The following is an 18,956-nucleotide window of genomic DNA, read 5'->3' on the forward strand; positions in this document are numbered from 1 at the left end:
TGCTCCATAATGGCCCAAGTTTCGAGTTCTACATATACTCTATTGTATTCTCGTCCTGCCGTAATTCTGGCGATTTCAGTGACGGAATTCACTCCTTATTGCATCTGGCAATCACAATTGACCGGGCTATGACGTTAGTCAACAGGCTAACAAACACTTTGCTTACTTGAAGCAGACTCGCTCCTCGTGCATAGCAGAAGATAAATAACATTCAGAAATATGTCCGAATCAGAACGCCTTCATTGACAACTATCAGAACTCACACGGGTTACATAGGCCAGGAAAAAACGGGACTTCTAAACATATTTGTGTATGGCCTGCACAGCTGTAGTGTGGCACAAACCGACGTGTGTTTATTCCGCCAGCTTATACAGTTATAGACGTGTCGCTTGGCGACAGCTGCTCTTCATTTCATCGAAGTACGCGCTCCGTGAAAACGAAGCACGTGTTTACGTTGTTCCTTGTTTTCAGTTCGATATTTCGGTTTCATTTTTCTTTTTCTCTTTCAAGCTCGCATGATTTCCTCATGTGAAAGAAACCACCGGCCTAGCGAGCATGTGCAGGCATGTTGCGACTGTACCCTCTCCAACTGGAGCTCTTATTGGGTGCGTAAACTTCGGTGTGCGCGGAAAATGGCATCAACATGCCCCCACAGCTGCGTATCTCCAGCGTGTAGACACGATAGCTGCTGCTAGCAGCGCAGCTTAGGCGCTACAGGAACTAGAAAGCCCTCTTTCTGCTGCAGCGTTGTGCTTGCAAGCGCAAAAGCTGCAAGCAGGACACGCTACGAAGCCAGAATGCGCGCCACGCCATGGCTCGACGGGGGTGCCAATAAACAAGGAAATGCTCCTTTCATAATAGGCTAGCTGCACTTCTAATTTTATCGCAGGATAGAATAACGAAAACAGTGCCTCCAGGTGTCCCTTTTTTTCTTTCCTTTTTTGTTTGTTATCGCCACGCCGTACGGCGCTATCGTTGCGAGGCAGCGTGAAGGTCTCTCGCCGGCTAGCCTTGTAGGTGGAACGCGTTTGTCAGCAGATTCCTTTCCCAGGGGAAGAGGGGAGCCGCGAGGGCCCCTTTGGCGGAAGTAAAATAAATACTCAAAGCGACTTCCACTATGCTCGGCGTAGCGGCGCCTTGTCATCGCACTCTCCCCTTTTCGCCGAGGAGAAAGAGGACTGTGCACCCCCTTTCCCAGAGTAATAACAACGAGACGGCTTTGTGGCCGGAAGCAACATTCGGCTTCCAAACATTCCGGGGTCCGGCGATTATCTCTGCGGGTCTCGGCTCTGCTGCGCGCCGGTTTTCGCTGTGAAAGACGGTGCTCGTTGAGCTGGTTTGGTTTAGGTCGAAGCGGCGGCTTTTTGGCAGAGCGTTGAGCATGGCTCCGACTCGTTGGGGCATCGTGGCCGCCGGCCGCATCTGCAACGACTTCGTCGACAGCCTTAACAACCTGCCGAGGGATGAGCACCAGGTGAGTCGGGTACAAGCACCCAAGTGTTTGCGTACGCGCCCGACCATCGTCATTTGGAGCAAAGCGCTGTGTAAAGTGCTTTCGAATTGATGGGGAGTTCAGTCTGCGATTCCTCGTTCTTGGGTGTAAGAAAAACTTCCATCTTGTGTCAGCTAACTGCGACAACCCTAAATGCGAGTTAGTGTTATTATATTATTGTTATTATCATTACTGGATATACGAACAACAGAACAATCATAAAGTAGAAGGAAGGAAAGTAGCTAACTGGTAACTCAGGAGAACAACAATAATAACTGCCGCGGAGCCTTTTGAGGTTACAGCAGCAACACGAAGGGGTAATTACCACGAAATGTTTTGTGGTTACAACAGCAACAACAAGAGGGGGCACAGTGCCTGCTGAGTTGCGGGAGCAAAGGATTCGGAAAATGAGTTGAGTTGTTTCGGTTATTTGGTGAAACATGCTGCCGCTACGCTGTAGGTGACGTGAATTTGTTCGTTCTATGTTGTGTCTCCCAAGCTGGACGCGAGAACGCCGTTTATGTGCAGGCAGGTTAAGGAGTTGAACGCAAAAATAATAAAGGAGTTAGAAAGTTTTCCAATTGTCTCGTTACGTGACAGTGATCTATGGTAAAGGTCAAAATATGGTTCACTAAAATAAGGGGCACAATATTATACTGCAGGGCGGTTGTAGTACAATTTACAAGTGCATTGTGCATTTTAAAATTTTTTTTATTGTAAATGTTACGTTTCCCGATTTGTGTTTACCGGCATTGCAACAGCCAAATGCTTACACATGTTAGCACGTGAATGGACAAGATTTCCTATTTTACAACAAAAACTTCTGCACAAGATGTATTCATGTCGCGACATATACACTTCAACGAAGTGTTTTGCAGCATGATCAATGACGATGATATCACGGACAGCTACGGCTTTTCCTACTCTCATCGTCAACTCTCCAATTTTCGTGGAATTTCTGTGTATCATCCTTCAACTCTACTCTCGTCACCGCTGTTACGTGATGCGTGGTACATGGGTGGGTACGGCGCATCCTGGCCTCTTCAAGCATATGTACGAAATCGTCTTGCAGCTTCGTGATCAGTTTTTGCAAGCAACAATTCTGAAATGCTCTATTCTTTTCTGGCAAGCAAACCATTCAATGGGAAGTTCAGTGATAAGCAGCACAGATTCTTATGTAATAAGGTGCTTGCTAGGTCGTCGTCTTCAACGTGGAAAATAAGCGCCTATTGTGCGGCCGTCAATGACTTCACCTACGGAAGTTATCAGTTCCTATATAATTAGGGCATGTTCATTTACCGTTCGCTATCCGTTAGGATGGGTATAACACATCGATGACACTTGTATGTATTTTTCATTCAAGACTCGACTGGACGGCGTAGTCAGGTTGAGTGCATGAAATTGTGTCTCGCAGCGCACTTGTTTAGCAAACATTGCCCTTGTTTTGCTCTTCATCGCTCCTCGTCGCCCCTCTCCCCTCCAAATCAACAGAACAATGTTCTGGTGTAACTTCCCGACCTTTTCTTCCACAATACTTTCACGTCATCATGACGGTGCCTACACGTACTGGTTCGAAGAAAGGACATGTCAAGTACAAAAGCATTGGGCCGTTTATTCGTTGAGCTTGTGCCCGACAGAAAACGAAAGCACAGCCTTGCAGCGCGTATGCAGCAAGCGAGGAAGGCGGTCGTCAAATCAAATACCACCACTCTAGCCTGTCTGTTATTTATAAGAGCGTACCTGAACTTTTGAGACGCAGAACTGGCGACAAAATAAAGTATCATAACCTACCACAACGCGCTCGATGCACATGCATGATCGGATATCACTGGCGTGCCGTCGCGTGACAGCAGAAAAGCGATACGGAAGCGGATCTGAGAAATAGACACAAATGCACGTTCCAATAACCTCCATTGTCGTTTCGCGCTGAACTTAGCCTGTGTGATAGGTATAATAGTGATAAGAGCATTGGCCGTTTCCATGGCTTGCACTCAGGTCGTGGCTGTCGCTGGAAGAAACTTCGAGAATGCGAAGAAGTTCGCCGAGCTGCACCACATCAACAAAGCATATTCGACTTATGAGGAGCTGGCAAGGGACCCAGATGTGGGTAAGAAACGATAAGCATGCGCTTTGTGATATCAGTGCTACCAGCGCCTGGGTGCTGTCGATAGGCTTGGGAACATTTAGGGACAATTTAGTATATACGTGATTGAGCTTCTTTTAGCCACGTCTCCCTATTAATTTGTCATGCGCTGCTCAGTGAAAAATTCTTGTTTCGACACGAGTTGCGAATTTAAGACACATAATACTGAGAGATAATAGCGAAAATGCTGAATTTGTTGTCGATATAGACTAGTACTATTCCGATCAAGTAGGTTTCACGTTAGCGTTGTGCTGTTGTTATTCTTCAATAACTACACACCAATGAAAAGGTAGGCTACAATAAAGTCAACTATCCTAAGACACAGTTGAAAACTACACACAGACATATCACACACACAAGCAAAGTCTGCAAAAATAGTTGTAGAAAAGGGAAAAACAAGTTAACTGTTATGAGAAAAAAAAGGTGAGTGTTAGAATCTTCTTGAGTAAAAGGTGCCTAAAATGATTATCAGTGTAACGAATTTTGGTGCACATAGAGGCTGAATTCAAGCGATGAATGCAATAAATGTCAAGGCATTAATTTGAACAAGCTCTGAGTTAGAATACAGTTTGCAAACAGTCGTAGCTCGAACTAAACTTGGTGCTTTGTGTGCAGAGGTGGCGTACGTTGGCTCCCTTCACCCGGACCACTACCCGACTATCAAGCTACTCCTGGAGAATGGCAAGCATATTCTCTGTGAGAAACCCCTCACCATGAACAGACGGGACACCGAAGACGTCTGCCGGATAGCCAAGGAGAAGAAGCTCTTCCTTATGGAGGTCTGCATGCGAGAAGATGCGTGTCTGTTGCATATTAGACGGCTGAAATAGCTCCACTGTACGTTGTACTCAGGGGTCAATGATCTGACGTAACGTCAATCACACATGGGCAAACGGATTACATAACTTCGTTAGGAACACTTGAGTTAGACAAAACCAGTAGTCTGTTGACCAAACTTAGCTTATGATGGAAATCCCAAAACAGCATGCCTCGTAAATGCTCAGCCAAAGGGCCAGATATCGTGACAGCCGGTCGGGAGATAGAAGGAATCGGGAAGTCGAGGCCTTTTCTTTTGTTAAGGTTTAGAAAATTATGAGAGAATTTTTATTTCGCACAGTGATGAGGGGGAATTCTTATGACATCTTATATTATCATGCAGGTCAAAGCGCTATTTACAGCTTATGCGTTTCGATGTGTCATCTTCAGATTTTTAAGGACTCAGATTTGGGCTTCTGCTATCCAGTATTATTTCATGGTATTATAAGCTTCTTCACTCAGCTCCGAGTAAGAAGTCGCTGCATATGTTTAAAGGAAAGCTCAAACACTTCGTAAAGGGAAAGCCAGCTGATCCCTTTCTCCCAATGTAACACAGAGTGCTGTTTCAGCTACCCGCTGTCTACTATATAAAGGAATCGCCATGCGCTATCTGGTGCATAGCTTGTAGTAAGCCAAGATTGTTTGCTGCTTTTGCTTACAAGTTACTGCCTTGTTTTATGACACGAAGAATGAGTACGATGCATGAGCTGCCCATGGCAGCTAGAGTTATTTATTACAGCGCCACAGTATGTTCAAGTAACTTTAGTGAGTAACTGTCATGAGCAACAATGCATGAAAGGTGATGCCATTTAGATACTTACCACCGTGATACGTGACAATGCAGGCCCTGTGGAGCCGCTTCCTGCCTTCGTACAAGCACATGGAGGAGCTCCTCAGGAGCGGAACCATAGGAGAAGTGCGTTATGTGCACTCTACATTTGGCTACCCTATGGACAAACTGAACCGCGTGTTCATCAAGAAGCTCGGTGGATCGGTTTTGCTTACCCTGGGAAACTACTGTGCCAACATCGTCCTCCAGGTTTTCGGTGCTGAGCGACCGGTCAAGATCAGCGCATGCGGGGATCTAGCACCCGAAGGTGCGTGCTGTAAATGTGCTAGCATTTATGGTTGATGTCATGATGAATGCGCTGGTTCTCTTCTGACCACTAACGTTTAACACCATTCGGCTCGAACCCTGCTTGGCAGGGACGCCACCTTGAAATGCCGAATGCTGGTAGCTTGTCACGCGGAACAGTTCCGGCTGGCGCTTTGAACGGTACTGCGATTGTTTGCACCGCGGCAAATTCCCCCTTCCCACAACTGACGCGTCCTTATTTCCAATTTTTCTCGTTAGAGGGAGAGATTTTAGAGCATGCGCATAAAAGCATACATAAAACCTATTTCTCGATTCCATCTTAAAACGACATAATTCCAACGTGACTGCTTACAGTTTGGGCCCTCGGACCCCTTTTGCAATGGTTTAAAATGATATGGTCTGTTATTGAGCTTTGGCGAGTGGCAAGGCATCTATCTATCTATCTATCTATCTATCTATCTATCTATCTATCTATCTATCTATCTATCTATCTATCTATCTATCTATCTATCTATCTATCTATCTATCTATCTATCTATCTATCTATCTATCTATCTATCTATCTATCTATCTATCTATCTATCTATCTATCTATCTATCTATCTATCTATCTATCTATCTATCTATCTATCTATCTATCTATCTATCTATCTATCTATCTATCTATCTATCTATCTATCTATCTATCTATCTATCTATCTATCTATCTATCTATCTATCTATCTATCTATCTATCTATCGCTCTTTCTCTCGACGTCGTCGCCACGACTTCTACCCAGATCCAGTGGCCCAAGCTGTCTAATGACTTTGGGCCACAAAGTAGCGTCCATCTCTTCAAACATTCATCTATTCGCCGATGATTGTGTCCTTTACCGTTCACTCACTAATCCCACCGATAAACTAATGCTTCAGCGCTACCTAATAAACGTTGAAATTTGGTATCATACGTGGCTCACGGTCCTTAATATTCAGAAAACTTCCGTAATTTCTTTTCATAGACGACAAAAATATCAAACTAATACGTACATGATCAATGGCGAGGTCATTTCTTCAGTAGATCCCATGAAATATTTAGGACTTAACATCGCCCGCGACCTCACATGGGGATCCCACGTCACACACGTCACAAACAAAGCTAACTGCACCATTGACTATATACGACGTAATATCGCATTTTCCTCGCCTTCCGTGAAGTTATTAGCCTATCAATCTCTTGTAAGACCTAGGTTAGAATATGCGTGTGCGATCTGGGATCCTCATAAACACAACCTTAGCAAGACACTTGAGCCGGTACAAAATCGTGCAGCCAGATTCAGCTTTTCTGACTACTCATATCATGCAAGCATCACTCAGTTAAAAACAAGGGCTAATCTTCCCAAACTAGATAGGCGTGGTGAAACACTCAGACTTTGCCTCTATCATAAGATCTACCACACCATCCCTCCCGGCAACACCCTTATCCAACCAGCATACCGTCTTTCAAGTCGTATCATCCACCATAAACCACTTTATCCGCCACATGCTCACGCAACTGCTCATCTTCATTCCATCTTTTCTGAAACAGCCATCGATTGGAATAATTTTCCAGTCAGCGTCATTGTTTATGATGATCCTGCGAGTTTAAGGTCTTCCATTGAATCGCCGGCCTGATAGCTTCATCTGCTCATAGTATTGTCGTCGTCATATTGTCCGGCATCTGTTCTTAAGCGTGTTTCTGTTGACGTCTTAATATGTTTATCTAAATATCTCCCTGTTTTTGCTTGCCCTGTTCCATAACTAGAAAAAAGGTTACTGCCACTTTTTGTACACATTACGTTCAATATTTGTCGATTGTCATATTTGATAAGTTTTCGGGTTTTTCTTTTGCGTTTTCCTATTTCTCAAGCTGTGGATGTGAAAATATTTCAGTTTTTACGTTTTTCTTCGTTGCCGTTTCTCTTCTAACTCGTTTCAGTGCTTACTGCAGTAGTATTGTGTTTCTGCGAATTTGTATGCTCGCCCACACCTCATGTAAAGCCCCTTCAGCCGGGGTACTTGAAGTATTGTAAATATATATTTTAATAAATAAATAAGTAAATAAATAAACAAATATATAAATAAATAAATAAATAAGTGGGCTCGTGGTCATGATGCCATCTGGATTGTTTCATCGTCTTGATTCCAGCTTCGTCATCCGACTCTAGTCATACCTTCGTTGTCACGCTATGGTCATCATGCCATCGTCGTAACGCGGTTGTTTTATTATTGTCATCACTTCAGTAACTTGATCTAATTGTCGTCAAACCGTCATCTCGATGCCGCCTTCGTCGCTCCATTGACATCGATATTTTTTGCCATCCTATTATAATCATACTGTTCTCATTCATTCGTGATTATGCCGCTTTTGTGATGCTGTCATCGCGAGACAGTCGCTATCTTTCATCCGTTGCCAGAGCGCCCTCGAAGTAGCGTCGTGTTGTGCTAATGTCATCACACCAGCTTCCTCATGCATCCGCCGCTCGTCATGCCATCTTTCTCACGCAGTCTTGTTCACACAGGTTTCATAGCACAATGACCGATACGCCATTGTCTTTATACACTTGTCGTTATCATATGTCCCCATTTGGTTGTCACGTCATCATTGTTGTCATACGGTCGTTGTCATACAGACGTCATTCATTCGTTGTCATCCCATCGTCGCGATGGCCGTCGCGGTAATTGCATCGACGTCATTGTAACTTCGACATCCGATTCTCGTCATTCTATAATCGTCGTCTCGCTGCCGTTGACGATCGTCGTTACTTAAGTACCATTATCCCATTGTAGTCATTGTGTCGTCGTCATACCACCTCCGTCCATCCACAGAAATCATTCCTTGTTCGTCATCCTATCGTAATCATGTTGCACTCATATTCAACCGTGATTATGCCGCCGTTGTCATGCCAACATTGCCATGGCATCGTCGTCACACAGGCGCTATCATGCATCCCTTGTCATACCGTCATTCCAGCTTCTTCCTCCTGTTCTCGTCATGCACTCGTCATCTTTGTCCCCATGCCGTTGTCCTCATGCTGTTGTCGTTACAATGTACCATAATTTAACAATCGACATCTCATTGTCGTCATGCTTTCGTCGTTATACCTCCTTTGTCGTTCCATCTATGTCATTCTTTCTTAGTCATTGCATCGCCCGGCGTCGGCGTCATGAGCCATCATCCCGCCATGCTCATGGACGGCCTTGGCAAGCGTGTGCCAGGGCGAAGTTGGATGATATCGGAGTATATGTAGCAAATAGCCGAGGCAACAAAATTCTCACAATAGCACCTCACGTGTTAAATAAACGTTACTTCAGGATTACGGTCTGCCGTTATAGTTTATTATTATTATTATTATTTTGCAGGCGTTGACCAGGCCGTCGCTGTGGCAATGGAATTTAAAGGAGGCCGACTTGCGACATTTGCGTTGTCAGGCGTTGTCAAGTTGCGAGGAACCGCAGAGATCACTGGGACAAAAGGCACGATCACCGTAAGTAAATGTCCTGGTTAAGGTATAAGATGAACCACCATGGTGGCGTAGTAGCTACGGCCTTGCACTGCTAAGCCTGAGAGCATGGGCCAAAGCCCGTTTTTTCGTTTTTGGTATTGCACACTTTTGTTTTGTAGCCTTGTGCTTTCTAGGCCCTCATGTTGAGGCAAGCCACCTGTGACCCAAATCATGAACCAGTGATGCAATGAAAGCTGCATTTGGAGGACGTTAATGTCTCTGGCAGCAAAGACTGAGAAGCTGGTCATCAGGGAATTTGTTAGCTGAATGCAATATATAGCTGCAGCCTGAAAATAGAGATAGAGGTATGAAGCCATATACAGAGGACGTTATGCACTTCATGTTAGCTTTAACTGAGACTGTATTTGAAATCACTTCTTTATATGTTACGTGTGTTCTATCTGGTTTTAGCTGCTTTATGTAATGTGTTTTGTAACCATCAGGCTCCGCATGATCAGAAATATGCTTCTTTAAGCGTGTACAATATTTGTGAAGCCTTTGCATTTTTGGTTAAAATCCCTGCCTTCTCTCTTTATTTCCTCCTCCTTCTCCGGCTCCTTCTGCCACTGCAGTGGAAAGGCGGCAGAAGTTAATGTTTCGAAAAAAAAAAAGATAATGAACCTACTTCATAACTACAAGAATAAGGCCTGGTACCTGTAGTAAGCTGAATTCATATTAAGACTAAGGCTTGTGTTTTTTGTCTTTAGCGTACTTTAAAGCATACCTACCTACAGAATTATGACTTTCTTTTTAGCTATTCAAATAAACGACCTGTAGCGTGCACAGCTTGCTCACATGGTTCCCGGACTGCAAGTCAGAAGCCGAGAAAATGTAATCAGGATGTCATTTCATCATTACTAAAACGCATATAGTTTTGCTTTGATGTGTTAGGGCTGCCTCCGTGTTGGTTGAGAGCTTGTCGCACCTGCTACACTACGTGCACGTGTTAAATTGACGCTTCTGAAGTGTGGCGAGCTGGTTAGCTCACTCGTATTCAGTATACGGACAGGCACCACCGAATTATCCCGCACAGTTAACCGTGACATGGGCAGCCAAACAATGCCACCAATGTCTGCATCAGCGCCTACACTAGTCTCCACAATGACTTCAACACCACAACTAAGACTGATATGGTTGAAACGGTGTACCCGATAATAGAGTGAGAAAAATTGCGTTTTCCTCTCTTCTTTTCTTTGAATATGAGTGCTGTTGCCTTTTAAAACAATAATAAAGCGTTTGTAAACAGTGCGAGCACTAACAGAAAGATTTATTTTTCCGAATTTGCTGTTAAACGAGTTGCTTTAGCTTTAATTACTTTCCTAATCTTTCCCTGTCCGTCTGTGTTCGTCAGCGTGCGGCCTTTTTATTATTATTTACATGAAGACATATGCCGGCAGTAAAATTTCGCACTGGTTATGCAACTAAAGCTCTTATTCGGTTGGCTTGTTCACCTGTGCCCGTTAAGTTGCGGCCTTTCCTATGAAAGGAATTAAAATATGTATGGAAGACTTCATTGCCGTATGGGGGCGGTGGCTGCATTTCGTCGTTATAGAACCATAAAATGCACATTGTAGTGAGCTTTAAAGTATGGCGTTCAAAATCGGATATTAGATTTCCTGGAATGTTCTCAGTGAAAACCAAGAGAGAAACCAATTATTCAATAGAAGAAATTCGCTTTATGTTTTTGTGTTGCTACATGTCTTGCGCATGGTTGCCTATTTTTGGCAGCAGTCAGGCCACATGCTGAAATGGTTACTGTGAAAGTGATTACAATGCTCTTTCTCCAATGCGTTTCACCTCAAAGCTGCACCCACCGTTTCATGCGCCAACCTGCGTCGAGTCGCCAGCCGGAAAGGTCGAGTTCCAGCTTCCACCAACTTCCGTGCCTCACAACTTCCCCAACACAGCTGGCTTGCGATACCAGGCAGAAGAAGTAAGGAGGTGTTTACGTGAAGGTGAGAATTCTCCAAAAAAGATTCACTACCAATGCACGTGATAGCAGTTTTCGACAGCTTTGCAATTCAATTTTTGAGGGTATGTTTTCTGCTTTCTCGTGTTCCTCTTTAGTTGCGCTTCTGTGCTGGGACCACGGTGTCCCAAATTGCGGGGATTACACTTAGCATGCCGTCAACTCTCATAGAGGCATCGATCGACACATTCTAGCACTGCACAAAGTACGTCTCCCAAGCATCATATAATATTACATATTGTAGTGCTTGCTTCCACCTAACTTTCCATAAACATTTATGATCGCCCCATACACTCAACAACTTAAGCTGTTATAACATACCAATGAGAACAAAGGATAGGAAAATTAGCTGTTAAAAAGGCTTTGCTTCATGTTACCTGCAGCTGTTAAGAAAAAGCATCCATGACCTACAAACGTTTACCCTACAGTATAGTAAATGCTCTTCAGATTCGATTGCATGCAGTGGAGTGATTATAATGTGAACAAAATAACAGCGAAACCTGCTTTTATCGTAGAAGCTGGCTTTTGTGAATGTTATAGCCGCTGTGAATTTATTAGGAAAAGAAGACATCGTAAATATATATTTTGTGAGTTATCAAACACATAGTGTCACCTTTTAATAAAGTTATTCAATGACACCAAATGACGATTTGTGGTTTCACAAGTACAGGTGATTTTTCGAATTGAACTCTTCTTGATTGATCCATCAAGCAGAATTCTGCACAAGGAATCTACAAGCGTTGCCGTTTTAATAAAAACACAGCACATTCTTACGCAAATCAGCATTGGAATGAACGGTTTACAATTTATGCGTGTTGCATTTGGCTTATCAAGTCGGAATCTTAACCTACTAATGGTAGAGCAATGAACTTAAAAGGAAGTAGTATAGCAAAACTTATTGCTAGGCAAGATGGTACATCTTGATGACAACCCGAAGGGTGCAAGCGCATGAACAAAAGATGTATAGCAAAGAAAAGTGAAGGACATTTCGTTTGCCTGTCTCTTTTTTTTTCGCTATATACTGCATGATCATGCGTTCGCGCCTTTCAGGCAGTCATTAGGATCAAGCTTCAGCTTGCGACCAACTGCTGTGCCATCTATTAAAATATGACAAGTAAAATGCCGAAATGCTTCTATCAGACAGCATCGGGACCGATTTGAATGAAATTTGTGGCATTTTAAAGAGAAAGTGAAGTTGTCACAGTATAAACAGCGAATCCTTATGTAAGGTTTAAAAAACATTTGCGAAAATTGGTGAGCTTGAAAAAACAAAAAGTTTGCCAATTTGTATACCTGCACCAAAAGGATCTATCGCAATTTTTGAAACTGCATGCGCTAGGTATGTAAAGGAAAAAAATATTATATGAATTTACAGCTTACGTGAAATTATTACTTGTTTACGAAAGCTTTGTAAAACTGCTACTCTCAGATGATTGACATATTTCACAGCTGTTAACAATATATCAATTTCGTATGTTTTAGATGTTTTATTAGACGCATTTTAAAACAATGTTATGTTTTCTATATTCGAGATTTGTAAACTTGACATTCGAGTCTTTTTATATTTCAGTTTTCAAGACCTTGTCGAAACATTGTGATGATGCAAATAAAGAAATGCTCCTGCAGTCACTAGAGATTAATACTATCTTTTAATTGTGACAAATATACAACCGGTGCAGGTGTTGGAGAAAAAAATAATTTCTGTTCCAATGTATTTAGTTAAGAGCTCCTGAGCCAAAGCTTGCCCTTGACATGGTTGATTTAAACGGTCCAAAAAATAAAATTTCCCAAATTGTTCTTATTACTCATGTGCAAACCATGTGCTGACAGCGGAAAATAGATGCATTTCACCTACGAAAGCCCTAAGAATTGATAGCGCGTAAGAGCTTCTTCCATCCAGCGCCTGCAAAATGTTTGTCTTCATTTCCTTTTTACTTTTTACAGGCCTTCTTGAAAGCCCTAAGATGACACATCAGGATTCATTGCTGATTGCAGAAATGCTGGATGAAATCTTGAAGCAAGTCGGTGTAGAGTATTAAGATAGTGGCAGCATACATCAAGGAATGCTCTATTCCATAATTTTCTGATTGGTGACACTTAATTGTTGAATTTCAAGGATTTGTATACCTATTTTTTTGGCCTTCTTGCTTTTCGATAAGGTAACCTTCGAGGCTTGCATTTCACTTTTGCTTTTGCTGTAAACGTTGACCATGATTAAGCGCTGACTGTGCTGCTGACAAGCTTGCGTATGTTCAAAAGGTTCAGCAGAACATGCCATTCACTAATATTACCAGTCGCCTCGAATGCTTCAACTTCATAAAACCAACAGTTTGATCATGGGCTTCAAAAGTAATTAGGCTGGAGTAACCGAAGCTTACATAATAAAAATGTATTGAAAATGCACAGTGTTGAATTGGGCAATGTTTAAGTAGTTTCAAATTTGGAATTAAGAGATGTACAATAAAACCGGCAACAAAAATGAACTTCTGCGGCTTTCATATGATTTGAGTTCATCTAAATTTGCAAAAGTTCAGGGTATTTAGATTTTTACTTCTATTGTATTGTTATCTCGGGACATTTGATTTCTTGGATTTTAATGTCACGTTTCGTATATGGACGAATTTTCAAATATACAGTTACTTGATGTTCATAGCTATGCATATCTAACATACAAGTTTGTGACGAAACCGAGCATTCTATATATATCTTTATTTCTAATACAATATAAAGAAACATCGAAAGGTTTATTTTTTTCCTACAGTGAACGTTGTCGTGTAAGGAGACAGCGTGATAATAAAAATTGTTCGCTGCCTTGAAACGCCTATTAGGTGCCGGACAATACAATCTTCTATTGTTTAGGTGGTCATTTATATTGAAAATTAGGCCCTGCCGTAGCATATTTGGCAGCACACTATTGCAGTGATGCTGACGCCATCAGCCGCAGTCACATTAGTCCGACAACATAAGACTGTTGATTGAGATACAAGTTTCGCTGATGTGCTGAAGATGACAAGACTTCTGAGACAAGAGCTCCCTCCAGAATGCAAAAGAAACTCTTCTGCCATCTTCTAGTTAATTGAAGAGCTGCTAAAGCTACACGTAAAAAAAAGGTAAATGAGATCGGCGGCGGTACGTTATGCAACTTCGCGCAATGCATTGAATACTGTATACATTTTAATAACAGCCCCAGATTTGTTGGGAGACCTAAATTATCTTAGTATATAAAAAATCATCCACTTTTATCGGATGCTAACTATCGATTTTATATTTAAGGATGTAATATCGAAAGTTTTTTTATTATTCTAACCACAGTAACCACGGTCCATCAAAAGTGTTTCGGTTAATTTAACCCACACTATTGCATTCACCAGTACTGACCAAGGCTAAATGGCTTACTTTCTTGAGTTCACATGTTTATTGAGAAACAAACTAATTAAAAAATGATAAAATTTTCTTTCCTTTAGTTACATACCTTTAGCTATCGCAGCCTTGACATTTTAAAGTTCCAGTTTAAATGAATTTATGCAAACGCAGTTTCTATAAAGCAAAGCTTTTTTTTGCCTATTCCCTGTGATTTGGCGTTCGTCGTCGTTTCCTCGCCGGATATATTTGTGGATGTATATCAATAACTAGGGCCACTGGCTATGTGCTGGCTACTGTCTCGCAGAGCAGAACATTTGGGCCACTGGATATTTGTTATTGGATATGTGCCCGAACAGAAAACATGGGCATTGGGTGGGTATATGCTACTGGGTACATGCTACAGCGTTTGTGCCCATTCCGGCCCAATACCGCGGAATGTAGGTGACACTGTGGCACAAGGGTTACGAAGCCGTAAATGTATTTAAATATCTGTCGCAGCGCTATGTGCCATACACATCTCACGAACACACCTTCCTAGACAAGCATCGAACGTCGCCTTCCTCCTCGGGAAGCTCATAGGTAACAGAAACAGGCGACGAGGGCGTGCCAATGTCACCTGGCAGGCATCGCTGCTACCTCTCTAACTCAAACAACCATGGCGTCACATAGATTCTAACGTAGCGTTGTATTTGTGTTTCTTATTGTTCATTTCACATCCGAACATTGTTCATTCCACATCCGAACATTGTTCATTTCACATCCGGACGTTCACTCATTTGCCATTGAGTGATTGTTTCTGCACTTTAATGCAATGTTTCAACCAGTCCTTCAATAAACCCAGCGGGGCTGTGGTATGTATGTATGTATGTATGTATGTATGTATGTATGTATGTATGTATGTATGTATGTATGTATGTATGTATGTATGTATGTATGTATGTATGTATGTGTGTATGTATGTATGTATGTATGTATGTATGTATGTATGTATGTATGTATGTATGTATGTATGTATGTATGTATGTATGTATGTATGTATGTATGTATGTATGTATGTATGTATGTGCATGCATGTATATATATATATATGCACACGATTCAATTGTGCACGTATAGACGAGGCAACCTAAAGTTTGCCCGCGCGGCACCAGCGCCGAATGCTCCCCTAGCGGACCGATGGAAGTTTGGAGGGTCGTCGCTGCGCTAGCGCGCGCCTGTGTTCTGTACGGCGGGAGCGCTCGTGCGCGTGGTTTTTGCGAGGCCGAGTGCGGCCTCATCAGCCAGGAAAGGTGGCACGCAATACTGATGTGTTGTTGATTGCCACATCAGCCTCGAAAACACGAAAGGTCCTACGCCGCCCGTGAAGTTCTGCAGATTTCCTGGGAAGTGGTACGAGAAGGACAGACGACAAGCATAGATAACTGCAGTGCGCCGAGTCAAGTAAGTCTCATACTTTCGCATTCGCGTGTAATATCTTGAAAGCGGAATAGTCATATGCCTGTTTTTAGTGCACGGCCGTTTGTTTAGTCGTGTCGCGTTGTTGAATTGTGGTGGCATCCGCCGTTTGTTAGCGGTAAATGCAGGCGTGTTGCGCCGCTAAGCTCTACGACGCGTGCTCGATTCCCAGCCACGGCGGCCGCATTTCGATAGGGGCAAAATGCAAGAACACCCTTGTTACCGTTTGCTTTGATTTTTGTGCACGTTAAACAACCCCCAGAGCTTAAAGTTATTCCTGAGACTCCCCATTACAGCGGGCTTCATATTGATTTCGTGGTTTTGGCACGGTTTTGGCACTTGGAACCTCCGAATTTATTTGATTGCACTGTGCCTTCCCTCGCGATTGGCATGGACGAGCTCAAGATAATTATTTCCATTTTCCAAACGCTGCAACTTAAATTACTAGTTGTGCAGGTAACGAAAGGGGCCGCGCGCTACTTGTGTGTGGTATCAGACCGTATTTAATGCAAGCCGCGGTCGTCTCGTGCGTCGGGAAGCGGCAGATCGGAAAGCAGCCGCTCGAGACGTGCGCGTTATGTTTGTTGTTTTCCCATGCTTTCTATGTATCTAAGTGTGCAAGTATCGTAACTTGTAGTGGTAGCACTCTTGTAGAATAATATATGCACACTATCACAGGAACGTTACCTTTGCAAACATATTATTGGGAGTATTTAATCCCCACAACAAATAGGCACACATACTGTTTCATTCATATGCGATGCAGATGGAAGCGGCGCCAAACAGACCAATGGCAATCACAACAGTCTTCTCAGCAGTCAGCACCACCGGGACATGTGCTTTCCTACTGCAGCGACGCAGCTCTTGAGCAGCGGCAAGACACGTGTGAAACAGACTCCAGAACAAGCCTTTGTGAAGTGACGGAACCGTCAAGAAGCAGCCCAATGGATCTGCAGTCATCGAGTAGTATGACAACAGAAGTTCCTGCTGCCAGTGTGACTTATGTTGTAATTGAAATAAATGTGGCTAAATTTCTGAACATAGTGTGTACCTCTAACTCGACGTCGTCTACGATCTTGTCGGACACCTGTGACACGCACTTGGCTTTCACTATCACATCACCGTCCACAATTAGTTCAACGCCGTACACGTTCGGAAGCAGACGCTCCCCTATCGTGAGGTTGCCGCCACGAAAAAAAGCTGTCGGCGTCGGCAGCCTTCTTGAAACCGCACGGCAATCTTTGCATGGCTGTTGCGCAAGCAGGCGATCTGCCGCCGTCGAAAACGGAGCGCCGTGAGCACGAGCAGCGAAGAAAAGCGCGGACAACACAATGTAAACAAAGTGGAGACTGCGCCACGGCGCGACCGCCCGGCTTGACGCTTCCACATTGGGGGCGCTGTCAAGAGGCGCAGTAGCGCCGCCTGGCCATGGTTTTCTTGTCTATGTACGCGTATGCATGTGTGTGTGTGTGTGTTTGAGAGTACGTATGTGTGTATAAATGCAAAACAGTGTGTCCACTCATTGCATTTGCGTAGTTCACAGGTATATGCAGTTTTCGATAAAGAAGAATTTGATAACTGAAAAAGCAGGGATATTATTCTACGAAGGTTCAAATGCTTGTGGAATCTAACATGATGTGCATATGGCTGATCTCGTTTTTTTTCTCCAATAATTAAGCCTTCTTAGAGCGTATCCTGTATCTGGAAGCACTCATATGTGTGCATTGAAGCTCAGCAGCAAATTGTGTCAAGTTGCACCTCTTCATTTTAACCTCAGTTAAAACGCACTGAATGCATTCAAAAGCTGCACTTGTACACAGTCCCCACACAGCGTTCAACACTCTAAAGGATAAGTTAAAGAAAGTAAATCAAGCAAGTGAATGGCGACAAAAATAGAGTATGAAAACGATCTACATTTGTTCTTTATTTGAATATGTCTAGATTATGCTTTCAATGCCTCTTTTTAGAACGGTAATCTACTAGAAAGTTAGGATTGAATCAAACAAATCTGAGAAGTAAAGAAAAAAGAAACGGTGGAAAGATACATGACAGAAAAAAGTAATCGAATATGTTTGACCGGCCCAATTGTATACTGTACGCTGTGGATGGCGTGATTTATGGTCTATTTCCTTCAATTTAGTTATTTCACGTGACAGATACTTTCAGATCATTTTCAAATGTCCACATGGGTCGATTCTCGAGAAGGGTACATTCTCCATTTATGCACATCTGCAATATAAAGACAGGCATGTTACTTAGTTGATCGATTGACTTTTGGTAAAAAGCACCTGTTTATAGCCGTGCACGCGATGGTATTGAATTCGCCTGAGTATCATATTGCAGTCCTGCGCTGCCATGTGATATATTGCGGCTCGCAAGATGTATGGCGCAATTGATTCATGTAGTTTATCTTTCACGGCTTAGCGTGAGGTATACGCGCGCGATCTGCGACAGTGAAACCTACCTTTGGACAGAGGTGAAACTGATAATCCCTCGTAAGTTATTGTTAGGTGGATGTACAGTGAAGGTTATTAGATTGGCACTGGCCTTCTAGATCAGTGTCTTAAGCGGTGCAGGAATAGTGTACAGAGCGAAAGAAGAATTATCTGATTAAAAAATTAAGAATAATATGAAAATCAGCAAGGTGGCCGCAGTTTCTTAATATAGAAAATGGTTGTATATTCTAAAAGTGTCACGGAAGTAAAAAAAAAAGAAAGCCCAGATGGGCTTCTCAGATAGAAAGCTTCGCAGTTGAGAAAAAAAATTACGGGATATAGTCTGGCTACGAACCCTACACTATGCTTACAGACAAGTTCCTGTGGCAATGAAGGAAAAGCTACGAAGGCAAAGCGCACAGAAGAGCGCTTTGGGAAACATGATCATTTTATGTACAACGGCAAAATGAGCCAGCGGACACCACTGATTGATAAATTTTATTTTTATTTTGCTTTCTTTTTCCGCGTTTAGGCAAGTGCGAAATGGTCCCTCCCTGGCAGCTACACTGGTTATCCAATATCTGTTCCAAGAAGCGGAAAGCGCTTTCGAACACGGCCTAACTACTTGACGCACCAACTTGTGCGTAGAAGGTCGACCCTTGTAGC

The 18,956-nt window shown here is 42.9% G+C and overlaps 2 protein-coding genes across 6 annotated transcripts in view; one reads left to right on the plus strand and one right to left on the minus strand.

Moving 5' to 3' along the window:
* The window catches only part of LOC135914030 (venom metalloproteinase antarease TserMP_A-like), a 91,751-nt gene that overhangs the window by 39,955 nt on the left and 32,840 nt on the right, over positions 1–18,956 (minus strand). Inside the window, exon 14 of one of the 3 annotated variants that reach the window (XM_065446739.2) lies at positions 17,779–18,084. The exons of the other annotated variants lie outside the window; for them this stretch is intronic. Coding sequence (XP_065302811.1) covers positions 18,001–18,084 — 84 coding nt within the window. The 3' untranslated portion in view covers positions 17,779–18,000. Of the gene's footprint in view, positions 1–17,778; positions 18,085–18,956 lie in introns of those variants that run through there. 3 annotated transcript variants of the gene reach the window in all.
* On the plus strand, positions 1,062–16,894 carry LOC135914028 (trans-1,2-dihydrobenzene-1,2-diol dehydrogenase-like). 3 transcript variants are annotated; one of them, XR_010568197.2, is made up of 8 exons: positions 1,062–1,474; positions 3,488–3,599; positions 4,251–4,414; positions 5,296–5,548; positions 8,926–9,050; positions 10,873–11,023; positions 11,136–11,242; positions 12,982–16,894. XR_010568197.2 is itself a non-coding variant. In XM_065446736.2 (7 exons), the coding sequence occupies exons 1-7, from the start codon at positions 1,382–1,384 to the stop codon at positions 13,074–13,076; spliced, it is 993 nt and encodes a 330-aa protein (XP_065302808.1). In that variant the 5' UTR covers positions 1,070–1,381; the 3' UTR covers positions 13,077–16,894. The 3 variants fall into 3 exon arrangements, 1 of the variants encoding a protein (XP_065302808.1); XR_010568196.2 differs by lacking the exon at positions 11,136–11,242 and having other exon boundaries at positions 1,070–1,474; positions 12,982–15,840; positions 16,622–16,894; XM_065446736.2 differs by lacking the exon at positions 11,136–11,242 and having other exon boundaries at positions 1,070–1,474.

The sequence above is a fragment of the Dermacentor albipictus genome, chromosome 4 (genome assembly GCF_038994185.2).
Source record: "Dermacentor albipictus isolate Rhodes 1998 colony chromosome 4, USDA_Dalb.pri_finalv2, whole genome shotgun sequence".
Lineage (NCBI taxonomy): Eukaryota > Metazoa > Arthropoda > Arachnida > Ixodida > Ixodidae > Dermacentor > Dermacentor albipictus.